General features: G+C 40.0%; 2 protein-coding genes and 1 non-coding gene across 3 annotated transcripts; 2 read left to right on the top strand and 1 right to left on the bottom strand.

Annotated features, from left to right (window-relative positions):
- Window positions 1-4688: 4688 nt before the first annotated feature.
- Window positions 4689-5513, top strand: LOC149159703 (uncharacterized). Its single transcript, XM_089434390.1, has one exon. The coding sequence runs from the start codon at window positions 4689-4691 to the stop codon at window positions 5511-5513; it is 825 nt and encodes a 274-aa protein (XP_089290516.1).
- A 12392-nt stretch (window positions 5514-17905) lies between these two features.
- On the top strand, window positions 17906-18008 carry LOC149159702 (U6 spliceosomal RNA). Its single transcript, XR_016262077.1, has one exon. It is a non-coding gene; the product is annotated as a U6 spliceosomal RNA (small nuclear RNA).
- Window positions 18009-20371: 2363 nt separating this feature from the next.
- On the bottom strand, window positions 20372-21190 carry LOC149159701 (glutaredoxin-C1-like). Its single transcript, XM_089433539.1, has one exon. It carries the CDS (start codon window positions 20985-20987, stop codon window positions 20532-20534), a length of 456 nt encoding a protein of 151 aa, XP_089289665.1. The 5' UTR covers window positions 20988-21190; the 3' UTR covers window positions 20372-20531.
- Between the last annotated feature and the right edge of the window lie 367 nt (window positions 21191-21557).

Genomic DNA, 21557 nt, shown 5'->3' with positions numbered 1-21557 from the left:
TTGTCCAAAATCAAAAGACACCTTAAGATCGACTTGTTTAGACACTGGAAATGTATAGATTCAAACCACAAAATGAAAAACAAACAAACTCAAACAGCCATGAACAGTAATAAAACTAGCTCTTAAGATCACAAAGACACTTTTACAGTTCAGGATCTAAGAGGCCACAGCTATACTGGTTTGCTTTTCACAATGGGAAACTGTAACTGAAACAAGAAATACTGAAAGAACAATCACAGTTTCATCACACAACTGAGGCGGAATAATGTCAAGGAAAGTTGGTTTACAGCAAGTACAAATGACAAGCAATCAGCAGCAAAATAACAGTGAAAACAAGGCCAAGACTCAGTGGGAAACCTCAGGAAGACATAGCCTAACTGGTTCAGCGCAGGCTCTGGTCTGTCAAACTGACTCTCAGTGCAGTTCCCGAAGGGAGTACCTGCACTGAAATGCAGACTGCCTTTGGACAGCCTGCACTGAGACACGAGAGTTGCGTTTACAAGGGTTTCCGGGTCATAAAAAGCTCAAAAATTCACTGTTTTTGCTGAAATAAAAAGCTATAGGTCAAGTACAAGCTAAGGGATGATCAAGAGGATGAAAAGCTATCACAAAGAGCACAAGAGTCCTTGTGGATCAGCTCTTCAAATCATAAACTTGCTCAGAAACTGAGCCAGAGCAGCTGCGCTCTACTTTGCAATTGAAGGACTCAATTGCAATTCGATTTGGTGCTCTCCTTGTTTATGAGATGAATAGCAGGAAACACAATAAACCAACAAGATACTAGGCTCCCCAGTGGAGTCGCCAGTTTGTTGTGGGGAAAAGTATCCGACTCGGAATGACCCTATCCCTACTCTAAGGGTGATAGTTCCTTAGCAACAACTGAAAGTAAAGCTTTGATATTTTTCCTTTATGAAAGTACAGAGAAGGAAGAAAAGGTTGACCAACCGATGTCTTTCACTTTTGTCGATCCTGTCTTCTCTCTTTGCCTCTTGTTCCCAGCTCCTTGCTCCTTTTGCTGGCCCAGCTACACAAAGATCCTGCAAAAACAAGAGAGGGAAACTACAAGAAACATGTACTCATAACTGATGCATGGATTAGGATGAATCAAATATACAGATGAAAACAATACATCATTGCAATACAAGTATATAGGAGAACACCAAAGCTTTATTGATAGAAGAAAAAGGTTCTGAGAAGGTTACAACCATAAATGGCTCCAATCCAGCAGCACCTCCCCAGCAGCAAGAAATCTCCTCTTCCCCTCTATAAAAGCAATCACCCAATAGATCTAACTGTAAACCAACAACACTTCCTTGCTTTGCACAAAATTCCAGCCTCCTTAGACCTCATGAGAGAGCTCTATATATAGGGTAGAAGGAGAAAGGATGAGTCAGCTTGAGACTGACATAAAGTTGCCTTGTGTCCTCTCCCTCTTCAGTTAAACTTCAGTTCTTGAGTCCACTTGGAGATCCTTGCTTCCACATGGAGATCAAGTACCTCTTACTCATCATAGGGCGAATTCCTTGAACCAAGTGTCAGTTTGGAAGCTTCCTGGGCAGTTGACACCTTGCAGAATGACTGTGCCACTTGGCCAATCTCACCCAGCGCAGGTAGCCTTCATTGGTTTTGACTTTCAGTGCAGGTACAAGGAGGAGCAGTTGACATTCAGCGCAGATGCTCAGTGGAGCAGCTGACATGATCCAAAAATAGCCTGTTTTTGAGTGTTTTCAGGTGGAGAACTGATAGGAAGTGCTGTGGTTTGCTGACCTTGTTCCTCTAGGGGTAAGAACAACATGTTTAGGGACTGAGGATCCCTGTAATTATTGACATTTAAAGCTCCATGCTGCGAGGCACAAAAATGTCTATAACAACTAACCTCCTACTTGATGGATTAATGGCCAAAAAAAGTACCCTTAATTATTCACAGGGACCCCCAAGGTGATCCAAGTGACTTTTGACCAACGTTTGTCCTAGGTATTGTAGACACACCCTACTTACAATCACCTATGTAGGTTCCCTAATATTATGGTGACTAAAATTACCAATTTCAACCAACCAACTTGCAAGAATAATCATGGGTTGGGTCAACACATAAAGGTAGGGTACCAATCCTTCATCTCCCAAAGGATACCCCTGTATGTGCATATTCAACACCACTAAAACCTAATGAAGTGGGACTATCCTTCCATGGATTCTAAAGTGACAATTCTTGACCTTGTGTTAAAATGGATTTTGAAGAAACATTTGGCTACAAATGGATTTTCATGCCCTAACTCAAGGTTCTAGTGTTTGTTTTGTGGCCTTGGAGAGTTTCCTCTCTAGCATATTCCAAAAACCTAAAATCCTAAGCTAATGTGAGTGTGTTACTAGAGAAAAGAAAATTTTCTAGTAAATTTCGTTATCATTTCTTTTGGTGGATGTTGATTAAGTTAAAGGTAATGTCATGAAACTGAGATGGTGTTTATTTAACACTTCAAAGAAATATGTTCAAAATATCTAGGGAGATGGAAAGCGTCCATGAAGGTCTAGGGTGAAACCCTAGGGTTCTTTTTCTGGGCACTGCAGACTTCCGTTACTGTTCCGGTGCCACGCACTGTACACCCTGTCTGTTGTTGTCTCACACCCGTCGCTTTCTGATATTGACCTGTGGTTGGATATGGGTGACAATATGGAGACGGAAGAGGTAGACTATTCAGAGGAGCCCTACCCGGATCGCGTTATTTTCGATAACCCTAGTTTTACTCCTGCTCCGTCGATTGATACATCTACTCCACTGGCTGCCCCGGAACTGCCTTATCGCTCTCCTGTCGTATCTTTACCTCGGCATAGCCTTGTCCCACCCCTCTTCGGGTCTCATTCTATCGATTCACCGAGCTTCGAAGTCCCTCCTCTTTCACCGGGCACCCTCCACATTTTATCCTCGCACACCCCTCCCTCGCCCTCCTTTGACCCGCTTTCATCATTTTTCACTGCTCCCCCTGTCAATACCCCGGTTACTGCTGCGGCCCACACCTCCTGCTCGGGAGCCCGTCCGTCTGGGTGTTTCGAGACTCCTGCGGTTAAGGTTAAACCAGCAAAACACATTCCCCAGGAAGGCATCCCAAACCCTCTGGTGGACCACCCGTCAGCTCCTCGCACCAGCAAAAGGAAGTCGAAGTGCATCAAGGCGACCTCAAAGGATATCACCATCAGATTCGGTGAGACCTCGGCTATTGGAGAATTTGCAATCATGGCAGGCACTGTGTTGGTTGGGCATGTGCATGGTCGGGCGTATTCAGCCAACAGGCTGACTCAGTGGGTTAAGGAGATTTGGGGAGGGATGCTTATTGAACTGCCAGAAGTCCATGTCCTGCCTAGAGGTTGGTTCTCCCTACACTTCTCAAAGGAAAGTTACACGGATTTGGTACTGGCCAGGTACTGGCACATCGAGATGGCCCCGGTCCTTCTCAAGCAGTGGAGCCCCTTATTTGACCCTGAACGTGAACAAATTGGAGCAGGACCGATTTGGGTGCGCTTGCCGGGACTCCCACTACAGTTCTGGGGTGAAGAGGTTTTTATCAGGATTGGAAATGCTCTGGGCACATATCTAGATCATGATCGTACCTTTGTGGAGTCGAGAAGCAGAACCCTCGCTCGCATTTTAGTTCACTTGGATACTCGAGAGGGACTGGAGGAAAAGATAACCCTTCAGTGGGGGAGGTACATCAGAGTCCAGATTCTGGACTATGAGGGGGTCCCATTACGCTGCAGGCGATGTCACAAGGTGGGACATCTATTCAAAGACTGCCCTCTTAATCGAAAAGCAGAAGACTCCCCAAATATCACGCCTGCACCTTCTAGGCAAAATTCACCGGTCAGCTTGTGCCCCACGCCCTCAAGTCTGGCTTTGGTGGTTAACTCTCCCACGGTGGATCCGGGACATAGACATTCTTCGCTGCCGCTGACAAGGGCCCATTCTGTTACTGAAGTCGTGATAGCTTCGGGTACTCCTCTGAACCCTCCTCTCTCATCTTTTGATTATTTTTCTACTGTTGATGTCACCTCTGTTCAGACATCTATGGCTCATTGTATCATGTCCTCCCCTTCGCTCATTGCCACAACTGCCCCCTCATTGTTCTCTCCATATACATCTACTATCTCTCGGTCATCTTCCGAGGTCTCTCCCCCCCACCAATACTTCCTTCGCTCCAGATCCCACACCAAGGAATTTTCGGTCCGACAGTCTGGTCTTGGTCTTACTTTGCCCGGTGCTATTCCCCTGTCATCCAGAGGCAGGAAGTCTGATCTCTCCAAGGCTATTAAGAGAGCAGGGGTGGAGGTCATCTCTGGTCGCCAATCCACTATTGATGGGGTCCTTAGAGCAGGAAATACCCCGCGTGGTGTTCCTCCATGAAGTGTTTATCCTTTAATTGCAGGGGCTTGGCTAGTGCCTCCAAGAAACTAGCCATGAAGAGACTCATCGAGATTGAGCCGATTGACATTATCCTGCTACAAGAAACTCTCTGCAAGGCCGACCAGATCTCCCTCACCCTTCAATCTTTGATCCCGAGCTGGTCCTTTGTCGCCTTAGATGCTGCTGGCAGATCTGGGGGACTGGCCATTGGATATAACCCTAAAACCATCCGGGTTGATGCATCTTGGGGGGGTCAGGATTTTTGGGACTAGATATATTCTCAGTGGATCTGGGCATGAATCTTCAGATTGTGAATGTATATGGACCCTATATACAAAGGGAACTATTTTGGCAGCGCATATTACATCTCTCCCTTCTAGACTCTGATCAAACAATTATCGGTGGGGATCTTAACTTTTCATTGGGATTCAGAGAATCATGGGGGTCTGCGGCTCAAATAGATGCTATCACTGACTATATGACAAATCTGTTGGAACAGACAAATTTCATTGATGTCCCCATGCACAAACTTCTACCCACCTGGAGGAACAGAAGGGTGGGGGATGCAGCACTGGCTCGTAGACTTGACAGATTTATTATGAAAGATTCGCTCCTACAACAGCTGCATCATTACAAGCAATGGGTAGGCACGGGGGGCATATCGGATCACTTGCCTATATATTTGGAAATCCAGGGGCCTTTCAAGAAACCGAAAGCCCCTTTCAAATTCAATCACGTCTGGCTGAGAGACCCTTCATACATAAAGATGGTTTCTGATTACTGGATTGCAAATCCCATTATTGGAGCAGAGTCCCTCGCAAAAGGGTTTTGCAAAAATCTCTCCGAGATCAAACACCTCTCCATTATTTGGGCCAGGGAGAAGCGCTCTCGAGAATCTTTACAGCTCACACACATAGAATCTGAGCTGAGCTCATTACTTGATGAAAGAAGCCTGGGATTCATCTCTGCGGAGGATAAGATCCGATTGATAGAACTAGAAAATCAGAAGGCAAACATTCTAAAGGAGCGCGAGGAATCCCAGAGGTTGAGGAGCAATGCTATTTGGTTAAAAGTGGGGGATGATAACACGAGGTTTTTTCATAGCTATTCCAAGGGATGAAAGGTATCCAATACCATTTGGAATCTCCCTTCACCTGAGGGAGGCACTGCTGACACTTTTAACAAGCTTGCCAACCTTGGCACCACACATTTCAGAAACCTCTACAAATGTCCTTGCGGAGCAAATCTGCCTGATATCATCAATGTGGCGGGTCATTTTACAAGGTTTTTCAATGGGGATGATGCAGAAGAACTATTTTCTCCGGTTACTTCTGGGGAGCTAGAGGGTACTTTAAAATGGTTCAAAAAAGATAAGAGTCCGCTGGACCATCGAATTCTATCTGGCTTTTTATGAGATCCTGGGGCAGGATCTTCTGAAAGTAGTGGAGGAGAGCAGAACCATGGGATCCATTTATCACGCCATCAATTCGACCTTCATTGCCCTCATCCCTAAATCCGATTCCCCATCATCTTTTGATGATTATAGGCCTATCTCCTTGTGCAACTACCTTTATAAGATCATTTCTAAGATCATTGCAAATCGTCTCAGGCCGATACTCTCCAGACATATTGCCCCTCAACAGTTTTCCTTCCTAGAATCTAGACAGATCCATGAAGCCATCGGTTCGGCACAAGAAGCCATCCATTCTATCTGGTCCAAGCATCTCAAAAGCATCATTCTCAAGATTGACCTGTCCAAAGCTTTCGACCGTGTCAGTTGGCTCTATATTAAGATGCTTCTTATTCACTTGGGCTTCCCTCACAACTACATCACTTGGATTATGGCCTGCATTACCTCCCCTACCTTCAGTGTCCTCATCAATGGCTCGGCCTCACACTTCTTTCACTCTGAAAGGGGGCTTAGGCAGGGCTGCCCTCTATCACCACTTCTCTTTCTGATTGTCATGGAGGGACTTAGCCGCCTAATTGCCTCTGCCAAAAGGAATGGTGATATTTGTGGCCTCAGGATTTCGGAGGATTGCTCTCTCACTCATCTCCTATTTGTGGACGATGTGCTCATTTTGCTAGATGGCAGCATTCGGGACTCCAGATCCTTTTCCAAGATACTTCTTCTTTTCTCATCCGCTACAGGAATGCTTGCAAATCAATCCAAATCCACCATCACCTTCACCCGCACCTCCGTTCATGAATCCCATTTTGCTCATCAGGTATTTCCCTACAGCATACATCCCTTGGATAGAGGCCTCAAATATCTGGGATTCTGGCTAAAACCTACTTGCCAGAGAATTGCAGACTGGGCCTGGCTTGTCTCTAAACTGGAGAAGAGACTGACAGTCTAGAGTTATAGATATTTATCCAGGGCGGGTAGACTGGTGCTTATCAAATTGGTTCTGGAGGCCACACCGGTTTTTTGGATGGCTCTTGCATGGATTCCCAGGAACATTCTCGCTCGCATAAAACAACTATGCAACAGATATCTCTGGAATGGGAATCAGGATAAAAGGTTATTTTCCTGGATCAGCTGGCAAAAGATAGCCCTACCAAAGAAATGGGGAGGATGGGGGCTGAAATATCTTCCCCTTTTCGCACAAGCTCTAGCTGCAAAAATGGGCTAGACATTGGTGACTGGTCAGAATCTTTGGGCACATATCTCATACCACAAATACATCTGGCCACAAAACATATTGGACTGGATCAGACTACCTACTTGGCCGTCGAAGGGTAGCTCATCGGTATGGAAGGCATTGCTCCATTCCCTTCCCCACATTCGAGACAATTTGGCATGGAGAATCAATGATGGCTCTCTGGGAAGGATCGGGCAGGATCCATGGATTGGAAGTGGAGGAAGACACATTCTTAATAGAGACCTCATCATGTATCTTCATGCACATGAGATCAAGGTTTTCTCGCACATTGTGGATCAGCTAAATTCAGATATTTTCACACAGGCATGGACGTCCGCTCAACAACTTGACCTCCCCCCACAATGGCACCAGGAATGGCATGAATATACCACTGCATTATCGGAATCACACATAAGAATCAAAGAGGGACCCGATGAATTAGTTTGGTGTTTGGCAGAGAATGGTATATATTCCCCCAAGCCAGGCTATTGCTCACTAATACAGCACAAAAAACCAGAACAGTCTCTGCATTGGTGGCGAAATATTTGGAAGCTTACCACCCCTCCGCGCACCAGACTATTCTTCTGGTGTATTCTTAGAGACATAGTGCCCACGGGGGAGCACCTTACACATAGAGCGATTTACGGGCCTACCTGGTGTGTACTGTGCAAATGTGCATCGGAATCCACGGAACATCTTTTCCTACTCTGCACCGCAATTCGATCACTTTGGCAAAGTATTTCCTCATCTATCTGTTCAGCTGGGTTATGGACCGGCCTTGATATATACAGCGCTTGGGAGGAATGGTTTGGCAAACATACAGGATCAAAATTACAAAGCCTCCCCTTGTAGAAATTTTGAATAATATGACACATATTCAACAGAGATTATCCTGATCATACAATTTAAGCGGAACATGTATAATACATAATCTCCTCTACGTTGATCATCAAATTACAGAAGCAGAAACATCCACAGGCACACATAGAAGCATCAATCAAACTCATAAACACAGTATGTATCCCGGGGAAAGCATCTCGCTAAAAACCCCACACTATCTGTATATTATATTGATTGAATCATGTAACAATACAAAGCATAATACTTCTCACAAGTATCTCCACCTGTTACACACAATATAGCTCAGATTTGATCTCCAAATCTCTCCCGCTGCTTGCCTGCCTCCACTGCTCAATACCTGCTCAAGAACTGATGAGAATAGCTTCCCAAACTCGATTTTACACTGCAAAATAGTCACCCACACTATGTTGGACGTGAGCAACAGCTATAATATCATGAAGATACGTGAGCAAACTCATTGGCATACTCAATCCTTTGATTGTGCAAATCATCATGCACAGCTATAGTCACAACTGATAGCAATCTGATCCTCTAACACCTGTCCCTGCTGAACTGAACATGCACTGACATGCAACTGAGTTAACTGATGTATTCTATAGTTGCATTATGAGTTAATAACTTGTGAATTAATTAATAACTAATTCACCCAACTCATCTTTAGTCTATTGATCAGTTAGACTAAATACAACCAGTTTAACAAAGCTAAACTGAACACAACTCCATCAACTGTACCTCCAGTCCACTAAACTCAACTCACTTGAGTTCTAACTGAAGTCATGCATGCAACAACTCAACTGACTCATAAGAAAAATGAATTTCCTTCTGACAGCTGCATGTGCCACTTCCGTAGCTCAAACTGAAGTGCTCCAAGAGAATAAGATTAAGTTTATAGTCCAAATATTATTGTGAGATAATAATATTTGACTTTTCTATTTTTGACTTTGATCACTCACACTGTGATCACTCACACTGTAATCACTCACACTGTGATCACTCACACTTTCATCAAAAATAGAAGTCCATCTATTTTTCCCAACTTGATCAATCATCCATAGACATGATCCATATGTCTAAAAATAGACATAGTCTAAAAATAGACTTGCGCCAAAAATAGCCTGCGGGCCCACTTAGTGAAGGCGACTCTTTTCACTAAGCTCCATCATCTTGTTGCACTCTCAACAAGCATTTCTTGTTGCACACTTTTCAACACTCCCTCTCAACAAGAAAGGCTTCCTCTCAAACCCGATCCTGTAACTCTGGAATGTTCTCCATGCAACACATCTGGCCGGTCCACTTGCTCTGTCATCAAAGTCTCTGACTGCTATTGCCTCTGTCAACTGAAACTCTGCATCTCTGTGCTCTTCAGTATCTGACTTCTCTAGCCTCTGTCACTTTGATCTCTGACTGCATCCGTGCTGCTGCTGGTTCTATCTCCCAGCATTGCATCCGCACTGCACCTCCCAACTGACCTCCCTGTTGGGATAGAAACATCCTCTGATGCTGAAGCTCTACCTGCTGCTGACAAGTGCTCCCTCTCTGACATCTACGCTACTGCAACATCTCCATGCATCTCGCACCATTGCACACCTCTCTGTGCCACCTAGCACTGTGCAAAACACACTTGTGCCTCTCGCATTGCTACAGCCTGCTAGCTATGCGCTGTCCTGGGATTCCCTGCACTGTCGCTCTCTCTGCCGCTCCATCCGCATCTGTCTCTACCCAATCAGTCAGTTCCTGCTACTACGCATCGGGGCTCCCGTAGCAAGGTCTCATCCAAGAGGTTGGGTACCTCAAGGATCTTGCCCCTCCTCCCTGGGACAATCAATCCACATCACCCCACCTCCTACCTGGAGGTATGGATGCATGCGATCCCTCAGCCCACCTGGCTTGAAGTTTCCCCCTACTGGAGGTCTCTGGATGAGTAGATGTCTTTACTCGATCTCCTCTCAGCTTCCCCTGTTGTGGCTCCTCCACAACCTCCTGAAGCTGCTGCACCAATTGTGGCTCCTCCACAATCGTCTGAGACTTCTTCTGGCTCTGCATGTTGAGAGGTAATATACGCTCCCTCTCAACCACCAAGTCTCCATCAGTTGCCTCGCTGCTCAAGGCTTCGCATGCATCTTGAACCTCAAGAGCATACAGGTTCCTGACCCATAAACCAATCTCATGACAACGAAAGCATCTCACCTTCGACTTGTCAACCTTCTTCCCATCACTGGAAGAACAAGATTCGAAAAGAGAAACCTTCTCCTTCCCCTTCTTCGCCTTACTCGCTAAGGCACAGTTCTCCTCATCATGCATAGATGAAGAACTGTCTCTGGTGCTCCGTCTAATCTCCTCCTGCATCAAATCCGACCATGGTCGTTCCCAATTTGGCAGTTTCTCCCTTCCATTCACCGAGTCCTGGTAGCTATGCCAACTCTTAGGAAGGTCAAGGAGTCCTAGACTCACCATCCTCATCCGACAGTCACCCCCACACTTCCCAGCTCATCTCGACACTGAGTGAACCTCGTGAGATACTGGGGCATACTATCTCCATTCTCGAACTGAATGTTTCTGAGTTTTATCTCTTGCTTTGGAATTAAATTCGAATTCCACCAGCACAAAACTCAACTGCTTCTGATCTAGAATTCGTGAGAACAAATTATTTCTTGTACAGAGATCGACTGTATGGGCATTCACTGGATATCTCACCTTCCAAAAGAAGGATGAATCCAAAGGCTACCTGGCCCGATTACAGACTCTGCCTGAAGAAATAGAATGTAAACACTTCCTGAATAGTAGATCTGATGATCAATCCTCGCTTGATATCCTGTAAAAATCTCTTCTACAAATCAAGCTGCTCCGATACCATGTAGAAACTTTTTCTACAATTATCTAGCTCCGATACCATGTAGAAATTTTGAATAATATGACACATATTCAACAGAGATTATCCTGATCATACAATTTAAGCGGAACATGTATAATACATAATCTCCTCTACGTTGATCATCAAATTACAGAAGCAGAAACATCCACAGGCACACATAGAAGCATCAATCAAACTCATAAACACAGTATGTATCCCGGGGAAAGCATCTCGCTAAAAACCCCACACTATCTGTATATTATATTGATTGAATCATGTAACAATACAAAGCATAATACTTCTCACAAGTATCTCCACCTGTTACACACAATACAGCTCAGATTTGATCTCCAAATCTCTCCCGCTGCTTGCCTGCCTCCACTGCTCAATACCTGCTCAAGAACTGATGAGAATAGCTTCCCAAACTCGATTTTACACTGCAAAATAGTCACCCACACTATGTTGGACGTGAGCAACAGCTATAATATCATGAAGATACGTGAGCAAACTCATTGGCATACTCAATCCTTTGATTGTGCAAATCATCATGCACAGCTATAGTCACAACTGATAGCAATCTGATCCTCTAACACCTGTCCCTGCTGAACTGAACATGCACTGACATGCAACTGAGTTAACTGATGTATTCTATAGTTGCATTATGAGTTAATAACTTGTGAATTAATTAATAACTAATTCACCCAACTCATCTTTAGTCTATTGATCAGTTAGACTAAATACAACCAGTTTAACAAAGCTAAACTGAACACAACTCCATCAACTGTACCTCCAGTCCACTAAACTCAACTCACTTGAGTTCTAACTGAAGTCATGCATGCAACAACTCAACTAACTCATAAGAAAAACGAATTTCCTTCTGACAGTTGCATGTGCCACTTCCGTAGCTCAAACTGAAGTGCTCCAAGAGAATAAGATTAAGTTTATAGTCCAAATATTATTGTGAGATAATAATATTTGACTTTTCTATTTTTGACTTTGATCACTCACACTGTGATCACTCACACTGTAATCACTCACACTGTGATCACTCACACTTTCATCAAAAATAGAAGTCCATCTATTTTTCCCAACTTGATCAATCATCCATAGACATGATCCATATGTCTAAAAATAGACATAGTCTAAAAATAGACTTGCGCCAAAAATAGCCTACGGGCCCACTTAGTGAAGGCGACTCTTTTCACTAAGCTCCATCATCTTGTTGCACTCTCAACAAGCATTTCTTGTTGCACACTTTTCAACACCCCTTACTGGTATGCTGGTATATCTGGCAGGCCTGAAACCGGTACATTTTTGACAACTTGGTTGTGTGTTGGCTGCGCATTGAGGCCAGCATTATATCTACATACAATGAACTGCCGGATCCTACACCCCCTAGGGAGAGACGCACTCAACCTCCTCCCAGCATTGATAAAACTACCCCCTGGGTGTTTTTTGATGGGGCCGCAAATCAACAAGGCTGTGGAGGTGGTTTCATTCTCTACATAAATGAACAACATTGCTACAAAGTTAAGATGGGACTCGGTGCAGGCACAAATAATTTCGCGGAACTCATTACCCTCCGCCACTTATTACATTTCTCTTTGGGTCATCAGTGTTACAATCTTAACATTTTTGGGGACTCAAAGATTATTGTAAATTGGTTCAATAACATATCTATTTGTCACATTCACACACTCAGCAACATATTGCATGAAGTACATACTTTCAAGGCAGCATTTAACAATATCTCTTGTAACCACATATACAGGGAGTATAACTGCAGCGCTGATCAATTATCCAAGGAGGCCACGCTACTACCCAGAGGAGAATGGCTAATACTGGAGCAGAGGGGGACCGAAGAATACTGCTATTATCACAGGCCATATATAGATCAGCATTATCAGAGGGACATTAGTCCCTGAACTACCAATGGTTTTTAGTGTAAAGTTCTGAAACTCAATTTTTGAAATCTTTTTGATGTATAAAAGACACACTACTTATGAGATAATATACTGAAAAGGACCCTGCGTGGTCATGTACAGGCTGATACAGACATATAAACAGTTTTTTAAACAACTGTTTTGTTTTATAGTTAGATCGCGCTGCGTGGTGTATCTGGACAGCACAGAACCCCCCATGTTAGTACATGGATGGCACTGTTTACAACATATGCAACTGTATTTACAATATGTAATTTTCTCTATATTAATGAAAATTACGGATTTTTCCAGTGGAAAAAAAAAAAAAAAAGGTTCAAAATATCTAAATTAAAAAGTTCACTTTTAATGAATCCTAATTAAAGTAGGATTAGATATTTTCAATGCGTACATGAAATCAAGTCCTCACCACAATTACATTTATCATTTTGAATATCCACAAATAGATCTATAATGAAAGATGCAAACAATCCAAGAAAATCCAAATTATTACAAAAGAAAAATTACACCCAAAACCCAAAAACTCTAGGCTACTAGCAAGAATACATCTAAGATATAAATATGGATATTTAATAGATTTATCACAATAGAAGAAACAAAAGGGTCACAAGACAAAGGTGACAAAGTTGGACTTAGATCCAATGTCTTTGTAGGGAATAAAACCTAAGATTCGATTCAAAACCCTTAATATGACTTCAAATCCACTAACTATAAGTGAGTATGAGATGGATTTACTGAGTGGAGCCCATACTACACCATATCCAGAGTTTACCTAAGTTATGTGCTCAAAAAACAAGAAAGCTAAAAAAAACTAGAGGGGGAAACTCAACAAATCTTCCAATAGTGCACCAATGCTCTATTAAGGACCTAACAGAGAGTTGCAATTATTTTTAATGGTTGTCACAGGGTGTTGAATAAGGATTCAATGTTATCAATTCTCAATAGGATATTTGAAATAATTTAGACCTTATTCTTTAGTTTGTAACTTGAAATTTTCAAGTTTGATCCTCCAATGATACCTAAAAAAGATTGGAAAATAGAAACAAGTAAATAAAGAAAACAAAAGTTGACTAAAGAACCAAAAGAAACCCACTGGGACTTTCCCTCGTATGGTCACCAATTTTTCTTACCTAAATTTTCCTATATTGTTAGAGTATTAATCCCACGGGCCTACTCAAGACCTATGATAGATGGCAGCTCCTACACTAGCTCTAACCCTTGATGGCTTGCATGCAAACAAAGAATATTTAATAGTAATTTGGAGATGAGGTGTACCTTATCTAATAAGGTTGATTCTTGTTCCTCTTCAATGGTTGAGGTTTCTAGAGATCTGATCTTTATTTCTCCATCCTTGTAATTTTTAAGAAAAAGATCAAAGACATAACAAACTCTATTGTCCTACAAATAATGTTAGCATTAGAAAAATATAAACCAAATATACATACATCCAAATTAGGTAGACAATGTATAAATGTAAGGATAGTGTATTTCATTATAGCAAACAAGTTAAAAAAAAAAAATTAGCTCCATGAGGTTCTTTGTCTTCAACTCCTCCCTCTCACAAAGACTCACAATTTGGCTCACTACATGTCATAGTTTATCACAAGGTGGACCCGAGGTCCTAGTTTGATGACATATACCTATGTTTACTCTCTTCTCCTCTTTTTCCTCATGGAGAGATTTTATTTAATAAATGAGTTAACAAAGTGATTATATGAATTTGGACACCTTTTTACTGAGTTTGATTCCCTGCTAGTGATTATGCATTTTCTCACTATAATGATTTTGGGGACCAACTTCGTGCATCCACTCCTAAGAGAGGGATAAGAGCTCAATTTCATTCATTAGGGGTAAAAAAGATGGGTCTCATGGACCCATACATGGTTTGGGGCTAAAAACCAATTATTTTATTGCTCATTAGCCATGCACATGGCCTTATACACATGCCCAACAAAATGAAGGTTTGGCTTAAGAGAGTAATAAGGCCCCAGTTTCATCAATTAGGGGACACAAGCATGGCCCAAGAAATAGTTCAAGGATAAAATCAATGCATATAGGTACAAATTAATGCTTATATAGATCATGGGTCATGCACATGGCCTTGTGCCTCAACATGGGTTCTACATATAGAATATTCATTAAACAAGAGCTATATGGGTTCAATTATCTTTGGAAACAATATAAAGTGATATCCCATCCCCAGTCATGGTTTGGGGCCAAAAATTAGGATATTACATGTTATTTATTTTTCAAAGGCTCAAAGTCCATGCACAAGAAATAATACAATGACACATTCCTTTAAGAAGGAACTATTGGACAATCAGAGTTATATGAACCCAATTTCAAGATTACAACACATACCTAGTCGAAATCTAAAAACTAGTGAATTACATGACAACCATTTTACTTCTAAGGGTCATCGGCGATGCATAAGGTCCTATAACAATAGATGAGCCTAGTAAAAGTCTTAGGCATGATCTTTTGTTCCCATGCATGCCATGTTATCTCAAAACACTATGATTAGGGCACAAGGTCTATAATTAGTCAACATGTGGCATAGCATATATGTTTGTGGGATATTGAATAATACCTCTAATCTCACTAGATATTGATAAAAGCCATCCAAAATCATTTTGTTGAACTCCCTTCCCAGTACATCTTTCTAATTGAAAGGACCTCAATTTTTAATAGATATCCTCTATGCTTACTAAATACCATTTTTATAGCTCCACTAACCCACATCAACCCCCTAATGCCTACAATATATTGACTTTATTTTTCACAATTTAAAAACCTCTTTTATAAATGAACATGATCAAATATTGGTCAACAAAATGAAGCTTGTATGGCTTAGAGATGTATCGCCAACTTATTATTCATACACACTATACTCATATTTTATTAAACATGTCTATATTAAGTTATATAAAATGTATTCATCATTACATATATTTTCCCATCATTTTGTTTTAAATATAATTTCTTTAAAACACTTAATTGAAAATGAAAAATTCATATTAATCTATTTAAATAAAATATCTGGTTAATACATGAAATCTTAAACTCATTTTCCTTTTTTTTCCTCGGTGAGACCTGCTGTCATTCTTTCACCGACAATTTAAAATCATTCTTATTTTCCTTTTTTTCCTTGGTGAGACATGCTATCATGCTTTCACCCACAATTTAAAATCATTCTTTATTCATTGAAACACTGGTCAAAATAGAAATATTGAGATATTGTATTAAAAAAGAAACGTTTAGGATTGTGCTTTTCCAGAGAGAAAGGCCCATTACTAACCAGTAGTTAAGATGTCCAAAAAGGTTTTGTATTAAAAAAAAATGTTTAGGGTTTGTGTTTTCCAGAGAGAGAAAGGTATGTTACTAACTAAAGATGCTAAAAGAAATGTATATTATAAATAACGTCATAAGGCGTGTGGCTTAAACCTTGAGAATTGTTGCCTGAGATTTACAGTAAATACATGCAATTGAGACATGACCTCCTCCTTTACACCATTTTAATGTATAATTTCTTTAAAAACACAAGACTTTTGCTGATGTGAATTATTTAGCATATTCATCTTTTAACATGTTAAATTCTATCTTAAATTTTATAAATGGTTGAATGAGGGTAATTAATAAGTATGTATTATGATTTATAAAGGGTTATGTAATCGGTTTATTGTGTAGTTTGTATAAGGTTGTATATTTTTTGAAAAGTATTTTTTTGGAAAATTTTAGGGATAAAATTTGATTTTAAAGTTTTAAAAAATTTGGAGAATTTTATTAATTTTTAATATGTAATATTTTTTTAAAATATTTAAATATTTAATAATTTTGTATAGTTTTTATAAAATTTTAGAGATATTTTAGGTAAAATAATTGCATACTATAAAATGTGTAAAATGTGGGTGAATCATTTTAAAAAAAATGAAAATTGTTGATTTTAAAAAATAAAACATGGAAAATTAGCTCACTTGTCAATATTAACCTCTAAAATTTTCTATGGTGTTTTTAGATGTCTAAATTTACCCCTTTTTCTTTTTAAATAAAAAACTCACATATTTGGTAAAAAACATAAGTTTTTAAATTATATATTAATTTTTTCTGTGAAAGAATAAGAAGTTTTCAATTTTAAAGTTTATAATTTTAAAAAATATAAATTAATAATAATGAAAAATAAAAAAAGTTCAAAGATTTAATGAAATGTTAGTATGTTCTCATAGTGGAAGGTATAGGCCAAACTTTTTAAATCTAGAAGTGATGTTAGAGGAAAGGAATTTAAAGATATAATGATGTATGTACCCATAAAGTTTGTATATTGCATTAATGGTTTTTCCTTTTATGTTTTGAATTTCAACAATAAGGTTTGTTCATTGCATTAATGGCTTTTTATTTTAAGTTTTCAATTTTGACAATATATGTGTGTATGCATATATGTATGTACGTGTGTACATGTGTTTATGTTTCAGTTTTTGTGCTTTGTCTTTTTGAGGATGGCCATAACTTATTATAAATATTACTGGTGAATGTGAGTTGACTCATCATTGTCATTCAAGACAAATGACATAACTTACTATTCACTAATGTCAGTGGACTTATTATTGTCATTCAAGAAAAACAATAACACCTCAAATAACATGACTCATCATTATCATTTAAGGAAAATTTTCGAAATATTCCAAATTCTACAATCCACATTTTTTTCTCTTGCTAAATATCTCTAGTTTTACATTAATAACACATTTCCTTACCTCCTAAAAGATTAATTCTTAGTCAATCAAAAATAGTATAAGGTGATGGGCTTGAAGACACTATTAAATTTTACTCCTGAATTCAATATCATAGTCAACAAGATTATCTCCAATAAATCATGCATATTTTAATAAAATTTAATTTTAATTTCATAAGAAAAATAAAAATCACTCAATCATACTCAATTACCCACTCAACATAAAAATTCCAATCATGTGCCTATTCTGCTCTGTGTTTCTTCGAGACATCCAATTGATTTGTGTTTCTTCCGAGACATCCAATAAAATTAGAAAAATTAATCTATGTTTCTTTAGTGACATCCTATAAAATTAGAAAAATTAATCTATGTTTCTTCAGTGACATCCTATTCAGGACTTTGAGTTCAAGCCATAAGAAGGTAAACTAACTAGCCATAGGGACTTCTGGTATTAGCACTTTAGACACTTGCCTTGCTTAGTCACATGTACTAAGTTCCATGGAGCACGGCCTATAAAATTGGAACTATACAGAAAAAATTAACATGACCCCTGTCCAAAGACAAAAATCGAGAAATGCCTATTCTAAATCCTGTACACTTTGATGTACCTATTCTAATCCCATACACTTTTCAGTACTTCCTCTGATCCTGTACACTTTGATGTACCTATTCTAATCCCATACACTTTTCAATGCTTCCTTTTTTTCAATGTTTTCCCTCATTATTGAGGAACGAGATTATGTCATCCCATGTTCCCTTCCCTGTCAGCCAAAATGAGAAGGTAATCCATCATTTACCAAAATTTTCAAATAATTAAAGCACAAATCACAATGCAACACTGTTTTCTTTTCTTTCTGATAGTGGTTGGCGCACCTTGTTTTGGTTCAATACACGAAAGATATAAGGCTGAGTCCTGTAGAGTTCGTCATCTGCAAGTAGTCAAGTATTTGACAATACAGTAATCCCGCCAGCCTTGCACTGTCTTGTCAATCACGGTGATAAAATCCTAGTCTTTTACGTGTTGTATAAGGTGTTGCCTAATCAAGTTGGACCACTAGCCATCCAAACGTACCCGTTTTGGGCCACTGGGCAGCATCATGAAGCGATAGCATTCACGAGAGGTGGTCGGGTCAGTGCCCCGCATAGGCGAGCGGCCACTTTCGGTATTGAAGTCGAGCGGTGATTTAAGAAGATTTTTCATCCACAGCTGTAGAAACAAATGGCAGCATGCCATACAGCCTTCTTGTTTTGATTTGAGTCTTTCCCAAGAAAGTGTTGGTTCTGAATCTAATTCAAGGAAACCTGTCATGACCACATGCAGTACTGTCTGTCCCATTCATATTCATCCATCTATAAATACATATTTAGAAGGGGATTGACAGATCAATTCATCAAGGTTCATATCTTTTGCATTTTGGCCTATGTAATTCTTGTCCAATCCCATCAAAATCAATTTCTTTTATTTAACCAGAAGAATCAGAATATGTTCTGCTTTTCTAGATTTTTTTGCCAATCATATTGGTGGAAACTGACAGATGGCATTGGGAGATAAACTTCAGTAACCATATGAAATTCCAATACTTTTTTTATATTTTGTTTCCTTAAATACAATACAAGTTCGACCAAACGAAAGAGATTGCCCCGTTTTCCATATAGGTTTTCATCGAGTTATCACGTTGATAGGACTGAGATTTTGTCATTAGAAATTAGGATTAATAATGGATTAATTAATTAGAAATATATTTTTTTAATTGAGGCTTTTGTGAATAGAGTTAATTAGAAATATTTTTCGGGATCAATTATATATAAATATTAGTTTCTAAGTTTCAATTAATCAGTGACATATAAATTGTTATTGCTGAAGTTTCAATTAATCAATATACTGGTTGGATAACCAGTACAGTGGTTGGTTTGAAGTGTTTGCAATAACAATCTATATGTGATGGATCTTGAAGATGTATTTCTAATTAATTCTACTCACAAAAACCTCAATTCAAAAATAGACCGATTAATTGATTAATTGATAAAAGCTATAAGAATTTAGAATAAAATTTAGAACATATTTATTGAGAAGTATAAATTTCTCAAAATAGAGATAAAAAAATAATTATAATCCAATGAAAATTAATAATCCAGACTTGAGACATTTAATTTTTTTTTTACTGTCTGAACTGTTGATGGGTTATCAGGCTTGCTTTTTAGGGTTACCAGCAATAAAGAAAACATTGCCTCCCTCCCAAGTTCTTGAGGGCCTCCCTGCCTTTTTAATCAGGTATTGGGGATTTGGTTATGAAATTTTACCATCTTTTCATCAATCTAGGTTAAACATTCTTTATCTGCAATCTCAAATATCTTTTCCAATGTGCCTCTGATTTGTCTGCCTTATTAATCAGGTAATGGGGATTTGCCTTATTAATCAGAAAATGGGATTTGATTATGATATTTTACTTATCTTTTCATCAATTATCAAATTATGCCTCCAATTATCAAATTCTCCCATTATCTCTCTGATTTGTTATGGCTGAGAATTATCAAATTCTTCCAATATGCCTCTGATTTGTTTGGCTGAGAATTATCAAATTCTTCAGGATAAAAAAACATTGAAATTTTACCCAGAAGAGAGATGGAAAACATTGAAATAGCTGCAATGAAATTCCTCCCGTAAGAGATGAAAAACATTGAAATTTCTGCCTTGAAAAAGTTGATAACAATGAAATTCCTCCCAGAAGAGATGGAAAACATTGAAATTGCTGCCTTGAAAAGGTTGATAACTCTTCTGCAATTGTTAAAATTTGAAATTGATGTGCCCTTGTTAATGAAAATTTTGAAATTGATGTGCCATTGTTGATGAAAATTTTGATTGAAAAAGCAAGAAAATAAAAAAGTTCGTTCTAGTTGATTAAAAGTAATTGGATCCCTGAAAATCTCATTCGATATTGAAAAGAACGAGAATAATAAATGAACTCGGCTCTGCCCACTGCTTTTGAAATCAAAGCTATTACAAAGAACAAATATACAAGAAGAATTGATCAAAGCCTACGGTCAATTCCAACACAACCCTCGAACCCCAAACAAATAAACATAAAGATTCCTAAAAGGCAGCTGGGCTTTATTAAAGCCAGAGAGCGCCGGCATCTTTCAATCTGGGCACAAGCTCTCCGCTGATATGTGCGGCCATGAGCTGGTCCAGGCCGCCCACAAGCTGCCCACCTATAAAAACCGCCGGCACTGGCGGTCTCTGCCCGACTAATCTGAAGAGCGCCCTCTCTATATCATCCCTGTGGGCGCGCAATTCCCCTTGGGCACCCTCCTGCTCCACCCGATCTTCCTCGTCAAGCTCGCAGACGGCCGGGTTGACCCCGAGGCTGCACAGGAGCCGCTTAACCACATGGCACATACAGCAGGAACTCATGCTGAAAATCAGCACGGCGTTCTCCGAGGCAAGCCTCTGCACCGCCTCCAACGGAGACTCCAACCTCTGTAACGGCTTGTTCACTTGAAGGGCCGCGCTTTTCTTCTTGCATGGCGCGGAACCGGCCGCGCCCGGCCTGTACTGGAGCCCCTGCATCGATGAATCCAATTCAATCCAATCCCTGCAATCAATGAAATCGTTCCCTGTTTATATGATTGGGAATATGATCCCCAATTCCAATAGCTTTGTCTATGATTATACCAATGATTTTTTTCTGAAACAATCGGCTGATCCGAGACGCATTCGAATGAGAGCCCTTTTAGCATTTATAGGGCGAACCGTTACGCAATAAAACCGATTTTATTGGGAAGACGGGAGTCAGCATGACTCGGCTGACTGCGCGTTCTCCGTCTCGGTCTGGAGTTTTGGTGGTCATGCTGACGTCAGACCCGACGGGCCCGGCTGATCGAATGATGAGTCACCCGTTCCCCAAATCATATACCCCTTTCGGATGGGTGGCTTACGTCGTCCATGACGGCCCCCGTGGCGTAGGGTTTTCTTTGGACAACTGTGTGACTCACAAGAGGACTAGGGTTGGTCGACAGCCATCCATCCTTTAATCCTTTTCCACTAGCCGCCCCTTGACAGGTGTTCGAATATATAACGCTAACGTGGGCTTGCATCATTTCGAAATTATTTATATATATTTCCTGAGTGGAGGAGGTA

This window comes from Pinus tabuliformis, chromosome 5_2 (assembly GCF_031772625.1).
Source record: "Pinus tabuliformis cultivar Carrire ecotype Pingquan chromosome 5_2, CPIR1, whole genome shotgun sequence".
NCBI classification, from domain to species: domain Eukaryota; kingdom Viridiplantae; phylum Streptophyta; class Pinopsida; order Pinales; family Pinaceae; genus Pinus; species Pinus tabuliformis.
The sequence above is the reverse complement of the archived record's forward strand: the minus strand, read 5'-3'. Positions and strand labels throughout refer to the sequence as shown.

Bases quoted from the DNA above. Each gene is read 5' to 3' on its own strand.
- LOC149159703 (XM_089434390.1), top strand. From the start codon at position 4,689: ATGAATCTTCAGATTGTGAATGTATATGGACCCTATATACAAAGGGAA.
- LOC149159701 (XM_089433539.1), bottom strand. From the start codon at position 20,987: ATGCAGGGGCTCCAGTACAGGCCGGGCGCGGCCGGTTCCGCGCCATGC.